This window comes from Lepidochelys kempii, chromosome 1 (assembly GCF_965140285.1).
Source record: "Lepidochelys kempii isolate rLepKem1 chromosome 1, rLepKem1.hap1, whole genome shotgun sequence".
NCBI lineage: Eukaryota > Metazoa > Chordata > Testudines > Cheloniidae > Lepidochelys > Lepidochelys kempii.
In genome coordinates, this window is record NC_136380.1 from 231960454 (window position 1) to 231974222 (window position 13769).

Sequence of the window (13769 nt, forward strand, 5' to 3'; positions counted from 1 at the left end):
GGAGATTTTACCATCCTGTAACTCATCTCTTCCAGCTATAAGTCTAGCTGCCCATACGAAGGCAATAGTCTCCTAATTTTCTTAAAACTGATTGCAGAATTTGGTGAAATAGACCATGGGGTAATATGCAGAAGAAAAGTCCAGTTGCCTTGGGAAATAGATAAAGAAACAAAAATGCAGAAGCCAAATTGGAGCAAATGAAAAGATTTTATTAGAAATGCAGTAAAGATAAAAGTATTTTTAAATCAGAGGCATAGCTTTTACTATCAGAAGTCATAATTTTTTATTTATTTTTTGCACACAAGAACCTCAGTCTGGAAACAGCTATCTTAACAAATAGGATACATATGAATGTATATGAATGTGACACAAACAAACAAAATTAGATTATAAAGCTTAATTTCAGTTAAAATATCAAAGGACATTGCTAAATAAAATGGATTGGCCAGCTCCTCAGCTGGTGTAGCTTAACCGGCACTGCACAGAGGTACAGCAGCTGAGAATCTGGCCCAGTGTAAACTGGTTAAAATTCCTGACCCCCTGCTATTAGTAACACTTTAGGTAATTGAAATGGAATGAGTTACTTTAAAAACAAATTCTTCTTTTTTTTTTTTTTTTTGTTTAAAACAACTAGACTTGGGTAGTGAAAGTAGACTGGACAGTTTCACTCTCCAGTCTGTTTCAGTTGCTGGTTCTTTTATGTTAGCCCAGCGCTCTTGCATTTGGATTCACAGCACTGGGGTGCAGGGGGCAGAATGTTTAAATTATTTTAAAAATATTTCCATTGCAGCATTTTTAGAAACATTTCATTAGGACCAGATCTTCAGCTGGAGTAAACTGGTATTGCTCTGTTGAAGTCAATGGAGCTAGACTGAGTCACATCAATTGAGGATCTGGCCCTTACACTATCATTGGGCCATATATCCAAGAGGTGTCAAACATCTGCAACTCTCATTGAAAGCTCATCAAGTTTTGTAACTCTTCCCCCTGCTAAACTCCCCCCCTCCCCCCTGCAATTGTTTAACATGGTCTAAATCTGAGGCAAAAAGTACTTGGCACTGTCCTTTGAATATTGCCTTCTGTTGATTTTAACGTAACGTGCCACAAACACCTGGAGAGCCTTTCTATGCATATGTGTAACTCCAATTTGAGTCCACACGAGTTGCATACACATCTTTATGGGCTGACTTTGGCCCAGTGTCAGAATCATGGCTATTTTTCAATAGGATTTGCAGCACACTGCAGGGCATCATCACTTCCATGACCAGGAAAGAAGAGATGGAAACGTCAAGTCTCTCTTCCCCTCAAAGCTCCCAGTAAAATCTATGGGAGCCATGTGTATGTATGCTAGGCAACACTGGATCCCAAACTGACAGGCTTCTTTAAGGGAGAGCTCACTACTGATTCCATTCTAGCTGTATCCACCAGGAGCAGCTGGCTATGGGGAAAATATCCAGTATAGATTTCTTTTAGGTACAGTTCTGGCAAAAGAGAAATCCTTTGTTATATCCCTATTCTATTAACTTTGGAACATTTCAGAGAAGATTCTCTTTGCCCAACTGAGTGAAGCTCAGCTGAAAACTGGCTTGCTAAAATATTCCATTGTTAATATAACCAGGGCCCTCAATGCTGCTGAGCTCTGGCTTAATCTGTGTCATTCTCCATACATCCAGCAACTTGAGGTCAGCACAGTGCTTGTCATTCATAATATATCTGACTGAAGGATGTGTGTGTATTCAAGTCATCTTCTGCAGATTATTCCCCCAGCTCACTCTCTGTTCCCATTTGTCTGCACATTAGCAACCCAACCTTTTAACATTTATGCAACGTGCTAACCTGGAGACAGTGGCAGGAATATCGGAGAGCAAATGAGCATTAACTCCTTTCAGCTGAGAATCCAGTTTTTGAAGTAGACACTAATTTGTGAGTTTTGATGTATCTCAGCTCATACTCTCTCTCTGCAGTCAGTCAATTTAAGCACACTTTAATAGCTGTGCTCAAATGTAGACAGCTTCATGGAATATAGAAGCATTATGTTAACAAATGAAATATGCATTATACATATCCCCTTAAAAAAAAAACCCCAACCCGAAATACATTTAAATGAATCTTTTAACTGTTTCTTCAGACAAAGGCATAACATTACACATACACACCCCCATCAATACAAACCTTTGTTTTTGTTTATATTTGTATAGACCCAGCTTTCAGACTACAGATTTGAATTGTACACATGGATAAACATTAGTGATCACTGGGAATTGTAGGGAAAAAATAAAAATTGCTATGGTAATAACTATAGACTTGACACAAGAAAGCTTCACAATTAATAATTCCAGACAGCTTGCCACAGGTGCTATAATTAAGGTAAGCATGTATTAGTAACTGATACAGCTTTGTAAAAATCTCAGCAAAAGTTAGCTAAATATACAGTTCCAACCTGTTATAACTGGTCAGAGATCTTTGATTAGCAGAGTAAAAATGTGGAGTTCTCTCATGATTTATGATAGAGGAAGATGCAAGGCCAGATTCTAGAGTTCACCAGAGTTATGGTGATTTACCCTAACTGATGATCTGGTCCACACACAATATTTCTCTCTATATATATAGTGTAAGTATTATAGAAAGCCACAATGTACATACTGGTAATAGTGTTCCATCTCCTTAAGGAGGTTTTTAAACTTCATGCTTAAATAGTGCTATACTGTTGTTCCTCAGTGTCTCCCTTGAATACCCCCCTACCCACACACTTTACTAATATCTAAAAACATTTTCCAGACATAAGCACATGTGGGTGTGTGGAGGGAGTGTATGAAAATTTCAAGGGGACCTGACATCCCAGACTTAAATATAGAATATATGCATAACGGCTTCTAACACACAAACATAATGGTTTCTGATTTTAGAAGCCCCACGGAAACATTATACAATTTAGCAGACACAGTAGGTGAAAAAGTTAGTCCTAGTACTTAACTACGTTTCCAGAGCTCTTCTGTAGCTCTCTGTTTTAGGCAAAGCTCCAAGTAGCTGCCCACACAGAGCTAGATGGAGCTGGCAAGGCTCAGATGGTGATCACGTGAAGGCACAGTCAAAGAGTGAGCTTGCTTACAATGTCTATACATTTCAGCTGCTGTGTTCCTCATCTGTCATGTAAAGCCAAATCGCAGCAGTTCCCCTTCCTTCAAAGTCTAGTTTCATTTTAGTACTAGCGGAGGAGGAGGAGGAGGAGGAGGATTGTGCAAATCTCAGAGATTTATAGTTTATAAGAAAAGGCCACTGCCTTGGTTCATGGTCAGTTTTAGAATGAGACACTTTGCTAAGTAGTATGCTGTGTATCTCAGTTCCTTTTTTGTTGTTCTTATTATAACTTTAGTATTTGCATACCACAACATCAAAATATCTCAAACCCAGAGCAAAGCTGATGCTTTGTGTGTTATGCATGCAACATCCCTGCTTACATATGTTCCGAGGACCGCTTGCATGACTAAGGGATAAATAACCAGGCCCCAGCCTTCTGGAAAAGTCCAACCGAATTTAGTAGAGAATGAAGATCTTAAGCTTGGCAATAGAATGCAATGGAGAATTATACCCCACTACTGTAGTTCTATAAAACGGTCTGAAACAGTCTATAGAAAGATCTTTCTCCATGAAATTTTCATTTACAGTAAGGGCCTGTTAGCAATATAAAGGGGCCATAAAGTGAGCACAAATGTAATTTATGCTCTCTTTAAGGCCCATTTCTGCTGCCAGAACAACGGAAAGTGGCAATAGTGTAAATGAGAATCAGGTCTGTTTTGAGTGTAGACTATATAAACCTTTCTCAATTCCTATGCAACCAGATTGGTTTAATCACTAGCCAGTTTTAGTGGGCTTTTCCAGAGGATTCATTTCCAGGACTGATTTTTTTTCCCCCTTCACACCTCTTTAATAGCTTGCAAGAGCTTTAGGTCCCAATCCTCCTCCCACTGAAGTCAAGGTAAATTTTTGCTTTCTATTCACTTTCTCTGGAGCAGGATCTGGCACTTTCTGAAGACTCTAGATCAAGAACTTTTTAGTTTTGCTCTATCAAAGTTCTCAGGATTTCATGTTTGGAACAAAATGCATATTGTAAAACCATGGCCAGGAGACCGCTGGTTCAAAATAGCTCCTGTGGCTGTTTCCTGGTATGACCTCTATGTTCTGGATGTATGACCCTGATAGATAGATACATCTAGAGAGATAGAGAGATAGATAGAGAGAGACATAGAAGTTTATCGTTTGCTAGTTCAAAATACCTATTAAGCAGGAAATATTTTAATATACATGATCAATATTGGGGTTTTTCCCCTTTCAGAGCAAAGAGGCAAGCTGCAATGCACTGTTTAATATACTGAATTCTACTATGCAGTTTAAAAATTCAGGTGGGTTGCTATTAGAATACACAGAGTTCTAGGGAACAGGCATGTTTCCCCAATACATTCACTGTATTTTCTGTAGCCACCCTCAGATCTTTCACCGCAAATGTATGTTATCCCTCACCATTATGATGGATTCAGTGGTGCCAAAGGGTGCCAACCTATTTAAATCATTGGATTGTGGCTGGAGCCCTCTATGCAGCAGCTTCCCCCCTCCCCCACCTTCACATGCGGGAGGAGGCACAGGACCTAACAGATTGCAGTGAACAAAAATGAAAAACACAGGATTGAGATGAAGGTCAAAGGATTAAAACTGACAGGTCCGGAGAGTGAACATTTAGCTATAATGGAAATATGGCACAGGCAGCAGCAGATCAAACTTCCCATCCTGCCCTGCCACTCAGCCTCCTGTGTGGAGTGAGAAGGTTGGTCAGTCTCCATGTCTATTCAGTCCTTGGCCTTGCCACTGATAGTGCGAGAGATACCAAAGGGTGCCGGCTTTAGTGGTGGCAGCCCTCACTCTTTGAGCTATCCCCTTTGAAACAGTTTAACAAAACCCTTTTCACAAAACTAAAATAATTCAGTTATTCTCACCCCCACTACTTCTTCCCTGGCCAATAAAATCCCCTGGACGTTGGGTAAGACACCAGTCTGATAAAGGCATTCTTCAAACAAAGGGAGTAAAATGCTTGTATTTCCCACCAGAAATTGTAGGTAACATTTTCAAAAGTGCCCAAATGAACAAGACTGAGATTATTGAGTACCTAAGCCCCTTTTGAAAATGGCACTTCTTAGACACTTTGAAAAATGTTATCCCACAGCTGGAACAGAGCAGCCCTGAGAGCAAGCTGTCAAGACTGCTGTGGGGCTGCATCCTCTGGATCTCCAGGGGTTCCCCATTTTGAGGGGTGAATCTTACACTCTTTTCCATCTCTGGACTGTGCTTGAAAGATGGAAAGGTTACTTCCACATAAACGTCTCCTTTGGAAAGCTAAATATTCCATGGATCCACATGCAATGGCTATTCAGATATAAGGATCAAGCAACTTCCACTGACATCAATAAGATACTTTCCACTGACATCAAGGAGAGATGGATCAGTCCCCAATGTGGTGGTGGACCCCAAATCAATCTTTTTAATTGAATTCCACTATACCTGGCTTCTTCCCAAGGTTGTCATTACCTCAGTTTTATCTGAAGACCATTTGGAGTCAGATTTGCTGCTTAGATTGCACCAATTTACCTGCACAGTTAATGCTGATACAAAATTGTACAGTACCCACAAGTACTTGTTTCTGCAGGTTTGTGGGCACAAAAAGGGAGGCCCGGTTGAGGCTGGTCTCAAAAATTACACTTTTGGGGTTCACTGCTTAAATAAAATTGCCAGTGTCCTAACAATCGGATGAGGGATCTCTAGATATACAGGGCAAGATTCTCCACTGCCTTGGCCCTTGCCCTTTGTGCATCTGTGCAAATGAATGTGTGCAAAGTACGACCAAATCAGAAGTCTTTGTTCACTCACACAAGTTTTATATCCAATTTACAGAGGCGCAAAGGACTATACAAGGAGCAAATCTGTAGAGAATCAGGCCCATAAACTATAAAGCACTTTTGGATCCTAACCTTTGGGATACAAACCGATTTTAAATGCAGTTTGCAATGAATGATTATCTTCACCACCACTCATTAGGAAATGATTATGCTCTTGTACTCAGATTATGTTCTTAGGACACTGGCAATACCTTCTCGGAGGTCCCCTTTTTATTTATGCAGTGATATATCTTTCAGGGTTGTTGGGCCAAATCCATCCCTGGTGCAGCTCTGTTGTCTTCACAGGAAGTACACCAAGAAGGCATTTGGCCTGCTGCACTTGGAGGAAAGTAAAACTGGAGTAATTGGGTGAAAATCCTTTTTATATGCAGTGCTATTACAATCATGTTGATACAAGCTTTCCAAAAGCCGCTAGCTATTTGGGAGCTTCAGTTTTAGGTGTCCAACTTGAGAGAACTTACATTGGTCTAATTTTCAGAAAGTGCTAAGCACTGCTCCTGGAAAATCTGGCCTCTTTAAGGGATCTCATTAGGCCTTTTGAAAACCTTGACTAGAGTTTATACTGTTACCAGCAATAGATTCTTATTTGTTGCTGGTCTTAGTTTCATTTGGAAGGGTCTCAACCTTCCCTCATTGCTCACACATATACAGTACATCCCAGTAATGATAATGTGGGATATCCAAGAGCACAACTCCCTAAGCATGACTGGAATAATTTCACTTAAACAGTCTGGACCAGATCCTCAGCTGGTGTAAATCAGCATAGCCCCACTGAAGTCAATGGAACAGACAGATTGACACCAACCAAAAATCTGGCCCATTGTTTGTTACCATATATAGCTCAGCAGAGGAATGCCAATAATTATCAAAACTGCCTTTGTCTGTGCCTATTAAAGATGCTCTTTGGAGAATATTTGTACAGCCACATCTTTAGAATTTTTGAGATACATCTAGCTCTTCCCACAAGGGCCCTTGGCAATAGCAGCCATAAAAATTGCTCTTCAAATGACTGAAAAATATAAATATATTCATTAAAAATGTGTGAATGGTCGTCTTTGTCAAAAATCTTTAAACGCTCATCTATTTGCGGTTTCTATGGTGGTAATAGCCTGACATTTGTTATTCACTCTCTACAAAACAAACCAGAACCACCCCCTATACTTTCTGCTGCTGGATTTCAGTACCAGTTAATGAGTGTAACCGAACGCCCACATAAAAGACCTGATATCTGTGTTTCCACATCACAAAGCATGCCAACAAACACACAATGGCTGTGATCAGATTAAGAACCATCTGCAGTAGCAGATACAGATGGAAAGTGCCAGTGACACTGGTACAGTCAGATACATCATGGTAAACGAAGGTCCTACTGAGGGGATCTGAAGTGTCCAGTTTGCACTGGCAAGAGTTGAGGACGGCATCACAGGTAAACTGTGTAATCTGTGAATAATGATGTGCAACAAAAGCCACTGCCAGAACACAGGTAATCAGACTCAGGGCGCTCAGTAGAAAGTACATCAGCTGAAATAAAGCAAAAAAGAAAAAACATTCTTTTCCAACTACACGGAGAACGGGGCATATAACCAACACATGCACACAGATTTTTCTAGTGAAAGCGTGCATTTGAGGAACAGTTTATACATTTCATGCTCATGATTTGCAATAAATATGTAATTCTGGCTTGATGAAGAGCTGTGGGTGCTAAAAGCAGTTGCAAGTACATCAGCCCTCCCAAGGCATATTTTACTTACTTCGTATGAGGGTTGGAATATAATTTTCAGAACAGACCTACTAAAAATAATATCAAGGAGTCTAACTTTTTACAAAGCTGCATGCTTAATGGAGCAGGGTGCGCTTTTGTGGTATTGTTCATGCTGCTTTGACTAGAGTTGCAACAGCCACATATTCAGGTAAGGTAAATTGGTGTGGCTCTATTGAAGTCAATGGAACCACAGCGATTTACACAAATTGAGGCACTAGCCTCAAATATTTAATGGCAAGCGGTGGTGCTTACAAAAGTGCCGTCATTATCCCACTGACAAAGGAATTACAGGAACAACTTTGTGCATGCATCTACTCTTGGCTATGTTTCGCACACACACAAAAATCAGACTTGTGCAGGCATATTGGACAGCTAGGTGTCTAAATGAGCGGGGACTGCAAGGGCACTTTGCTTGAACTCATCTGAGTTTCCATGTGGAAAATAATGATAATTACAAAACAGGCACACGAACTTATAGGAGTGAATTTGTGCCTCACAAAGGCCCCTTTGGAAATCTGGCCCAGGAAGGTGAAAGAGAAGATTTCAAAGGCACAGAAGGAAGTTAAGTTCCCCTTAGTCTCTAAGGCTACCACTTGCACGGAATAAAGAGGATAGAGTCCTTTTTCAGTCCCAGAGGGAAATGTAATTATTTGGAGCCTGGTCCTGTGGATGGAATTCTCAATCACTGTGAGATCATTCAGAGCCCCAATCACTTCAGGTTGCAGGAGTGGAGCTTTGATTATTATATGGTATGGAATTTCCTGACATTTGAGTTCTAGATGTGGCAATTTTTGTATTACACTCACACTACTTTTTGTGAATATATACATTCAAATATAACTCTGTGCATAGTGCCAATATCATTTCTGGTTCTGCTGAGCAGGATGGAGACATTTATTTCTCTTGGCTTCTTACCTATCTGTCAGCAATATGGCATGGTTGGGAATTTGTTATTTTAAATAACAAGGCTTTTTTTTTTTTTTTAACCTCTGCACTATCAATACATAAGCATTTTTTAGGACCTTCAAGCTCTAGGTATGCATGTTTGGATCAAATTCACTCTCTGGGTATATTTGTCTTTGATTCACACTGTAGATCTATCTTCCCAAACATGTGTCAGTTTGGGGGGAAATAGTAGGCTTGTAGGAGATATCAAAGCAATATATCCCTTCTGTCCCCAAAATAACTGAATTCAAGATATCTAGATCTTCATTTAGAAGCCATGGCTTCTATTAAGTTTAATGACTCTCCCTGCAGTCTTAAACTTAGGGCAATTTCTAAAGGAAGGTGGCTTTTATTAAATTTAATTACATTCCCCCTGCAGCTTTCATGGTAAAGGCCCACAGTAAAAGTGAAGTTACAAAATGAGGGCAGCTCCTATTAAAAACTGTATGGTAAAGGGGCAGCTACTAATTGAGGGCAGCCTCTAAACAAAGATATATGGTAATTTATGAGCATGTGATAATATTTCAAAAGATGACGCAAACATTTTTAAAGGGAAAAACATGCTGGCAACAGATAATTGCATGAATGTTGATATTCATGAGGGAACCAATTTTACTCGATTATCCTGGTGTAAATCTGTGGCAACCCCACTGAATGGAATGGAGAGTAGAATACGACCTCATTACATGAACTTTTAAGCCTGTATGTACCATGGGTCTGCTTCTGCACTGATCTGCACTGCATGCAGATATCAACACCTACAGAAAGGTAGAGTAAAATGGCATCAAATCAATAAATAATCTAGACAGTACTTCTTGTATGGTCACATGTATTTGCATGTTATGCACCAAAATAAATACATTAAGTAAAATGATGCCATACATGAAGGAAACCTCAGTTTTCCTTCCAAATGCAAAATATCCAGGCAGCCCCTGCAGCAATCAGCTGAGACACACAGAGTCATATGGGGGCATTAGGCAATTGACAAATAGCTATTATCCTCACGTGGTGTTTGCAGAAGAATTTTCTTTGCAATTAGATGAAAGCAAACACATTTCTAAATATCAAAGGTGAGTCCAAAGAAAATACTGCCTGGGAAGGAGCACAAGGCAGTGAGTGCACGGACCCCATCAGAAGGCTAATCACATGACAGACCCAGAGGCAACTCCAAAACGGCAAATACAACTGCTTAGGGAGTTCTGCCAAGGAGCCGGAATTTCTCCCCAGAAAAATGTTTTTCACCGCTTGAGAGCTATATAGGTCCTGTGATTGCTGTCTAAATAGTGTGACGGGGCAAGGCCAGATGGCTATAGAAAAGTAGTGGGAGATAGATATATTAGCTCCAGGCTAAACACATCCCTGATACCAGGATAAGTTAAATAGCAACTGCTCCAGGTCAATTAAGACACCTGGGGCCAATTAAGAACTTTCCAGAAGGCAGGGAGAATGCTAAGTTGATCAGGACACCTGAAGCGAATCAGGGGCTGGCTGAAACTAGTTCTAAGAGTTAGAGCAGCTTGGACTATAAGACCGTGAAGAGGGGCTAGAGGATGTCAGAGCCACCCTTTATACCAGTGTCAGTGCTACCTGCCGAGGGGTGGGTGGATGTAGCTCTGTCACCTGTGTCTTTGCAAATCTTCCCCTTGAATTTTATTCATTATCCTTTTCCATTTAATTCTTTCACTTATTATTCCACACCAGCACAACAACAAGAGCCTTTGAAATAAAAGTAATCTGGAGAAAAGCTGCTACAATACTCCCACTGGGGAAAAAATTTGGTGCGCCTCAGAGTGAAATTCATCCTCCTGCAGAGGGTTGATGCAAGGCCAACGAACTCCATAACTACCATGCTGTTGCTGTTTTGAGAACTTAAATGGGACATCAGTGGTGCATAGTCCTTGTGTTGCTCACTGACTAAATGTCTGTGATACCTGACACAATATGAAGCAAGACTACATAGTTTAGATGGGTTTACTATATATCCTTGGTAGGTGGGCGGGCGGACAAGTAGGGGGTCTTCCCCCAAGCCTTTTAATTTGCACATGCATATGTAGTCAGCATCTAATTTTATGGGAAGGGGGAAACTGCATACTAGGTGGGACTTAAAATCAATCCTAAAATGTCAGAAATAGATACAGTAAAGCCCTATTTATCTGAATCCCTTTAATATGAAATTCTCTATCCTGATAACTGATGTCTCCCCTTACCCAATAACCCCCTCAGTTTTGGAACCCTTGAGCCCATTTATCCAAATGTCTTTGATATTCCCCAAAATGTTGGGGATAAAATGGGCTCTTACCTGAAAATAAAGTATTTATCAGCATATCTTGACCTAGAATTCCTCTTTTATACAGACTTCAGATATGCAGGGTATAGTATAAATCCTCCTAAGCATTTGTTTGATTGTTGGCATTTGCTAGACTGCCAATCTAAGGGTTAAATTTTTGCAATTTCAAGCACAATCTGGCTTTCTTTTATATGGGGAAAATATCCAGTAAAGCAGCTTGTGATTTTATACACACACACACGTGTGTGTGTGTGGGGGGGGTGAGATTTTAAAAAAATTACACTGTACCTTTACAGCAAACTGGAAACAGGTCTTCTCCTCAGGCTGATATGAAACACAAAGCATCACCATTCCCACTAAGGCAACCACACAGACCTGCAAAGGAGGAGATTTAAAGGGACAATGTCAAGATAAAGATCTTATTTTTCCAAACAAAAATGTTCTATCTGTATTACCAGCACCTTAAAATAAAATAAGTTTTAAAATGTAATAACCTCGCTGTGGTATTTATATGGCCGAATAGCATCTGAGTACCCCACAATCCTACAACATGGCTCTGAAAAACGTTTATCCTCACTACACCCTTGTGATGTAGGGCAGTTCTATTATGTCCATTTGACAAATGGGAATGGAGGCACAGAGTGGCTAAGTGACTTAAGGTCACATAGGAAGTCTGTGAATGAGCTGGTCTCACAGCTCCAAGGCTAGAATTCTAACTACTGGGAAATGCTGCTGCTCTAAATTTAGCCCAAGGTTTTCAAATTTGAAAGCTTAAAGTTAGTCTCCCTCAATCTATATTAAGGCATCTAAATTAATGGCCTGGTTGTCAGAGGTGTTGGGCACTCACCACTCCAACTGGAATCAATGGGAGCTGCCTGGCTCGCCATTTTTGAAAATCAGGATACTTATGTAGCTGGCTAAACATTTAAGGCCTAACCTTAGGTGCTCAGCTTTGCAAACCTTGGCCTTAATTTATATGGCTCCATTTATGCTTGTTTACATTCTGGACTTCATTCGGCTAATACACTAAAACTAGACAGTTTATTTATTTGTAAAATTTAACTCAATGCAACAGTTATAACTCAAAGGGAGAAATCCAGAGATTCCATCAAGCCTACCATGGGATTGGCTATTGATTTCACATGGAAAGTGCTCAGATACTGGATGGATGGATAGTAACTTTTGGGATGGATAGCCCATCTGGATAGCCCTGTGTAGGTAGAGAAGAGAACACACAGGATCCAGGCAAAATTTTGCCCCTACTATTCCCAAAATGCCATCTAGGTCAGCTAGTGCGTCCAATGACATCCCACAGACATATCTGGGGTAGACAGGAGAGTTGGGGCATGGCCAACTCACCGTGCTCCTTGCACATCTGCTACTAACAGATGAGCACAAGCTGTTTGTTTTCGAAGCATCAGTTGCTTAGTGCGCTCCCTTATGTCCAATGAGCCATTATGCCTTATTTGCCCTTCACAGGCAGAAAGGTTCAGAAAAACCTTCAGCTAGTTGCTATGCTCCACTCCCCTTTTCAGAGCTCTTCCCAGGAGACATACCATAATGTAATCTTTTGTTTAGGGGTTTGTCTATGCACATAAGTTTCACCAGTTTCCATTTTTTAAACCAATTGATTAAATCAAAGCAAAACCTTGTTTGAACTCACTTATTTTGGCTTAGCTTAAAACCTGCCCTAATCAACATAAACTTAATTTTATATAAGCCTAGTGTAGATGGATTTAAGATCATACACACAACTTTTTGCAAAAGTTAAACTCCTCTTCTTCTTCACCTTGTGCCATCAATTGGGGGGTCACCTTGTCCCATCAAGGCTTCGTCTCCAAGTGCATTTTCCAAACTGGAACCAGCCTTCTTCATGCCCTCCTTCAGTGTCTCAAACCATCTTTCCTTGTGATCTTTGTCCTGGGACTACATCTCATGTACTCTCTGGCCAACGTATCCCACATCTTGTAGTCTCAGGATGACCCAGCCATCTCAGTTGATGCTCTCTCAGCTTTTCAGCGATAGGGGCTACGTGCATCATGGCTAGTACTGTTTAATTGTGTATTCTATCAGTTCTCTTCTTATCCAGAGTCCACCTGAGCGCTCATTTTGGCAGTGTGAAGTAATTGTTCTTCTCTCTTCCTCATGGGCCAACATTCAGACTGTATATCATGGCTGGCTTAATCATCTTATACATTTTGTTCTTTAGTTTACTTGGCATATTCTTATCACAGAGAATTCCCTCCATTTATACCAAAATGCACTTCATATGACTTTTAACATCCACAACCACATTCTCATCATGGCACAACACTGAACTGAGGTATTTAAATTATTGCACAGACTTAAAGCTGATAGAGTTAACTGGCTTCTTGTCGTCCCTCTTAATGAAATGTATGTATTCAGTCTTTTGTCACCTGATTCAGAAGCCATTGTCTTCTAATGCAGCCCTCTATAGTTTGAGGCCCCTTTCCCGTTTGTATTTATCTTCATGGAATAAAATATTATTGGCAAAAAGCATGGTGCATGGAATCTCTCCCCAAGTCTTCTGCATCAAGGGGTCCATTACAATCACAAACAGGAATGGACTTAAGACTGTTCCTTGATGTAAACCTATCTTTACAGTGGAAGGCTTACTCTAGACATAGCTGCTTCTCACAACTGTTGTCCTACCCTCGTACGTGTCCATTTGAGAGAGAGACATATTCAGACTGGCAGATTGTGTGACAGCAGGTACCATAACAATTGTCTAGGAACTCTGTCATAAACCTTCAAATCCACAACACTAAGTGTAATTCCTTGAATTTCTCCTGCCATATTCAGGCTGCGA

At 40.4% G+C, this 13769-nt stretch overlaps 1 protein-coding gene across 3 annotated transcripts in view; it reads right to left on the reverse strand.

The window, feature by feature from the left end:
* Positions 1 to 228: 228 nt before the first annotated feature.
* SSPN (sarcospan) overlaps positions 229 to 13769 on the reverse strand; it is a 37458-nt gene continuing 23917 nt past the window's right edge. For all 3 annotated transcript variants that reach the window (XM_073317627.2, XM_073317637.2, XM_073317647.2), the window contains exons 2-3: positions 11228 to 11314; positions 229 to 7466 (exon numbers count right to left, since the gene is read on the reverse strand). In XM_073317627.2, the coding sequence (XP_073173728.2) occupies positions 7101 to 7466; positions 11228 to 11314 (453 nt within the window). In that variant the 3' untranslated portion in view covers positions 229 to 7100. The remainder of the gene's footprint in view (positions 7467 to 11227; positions 11315 to 13769) is intronic.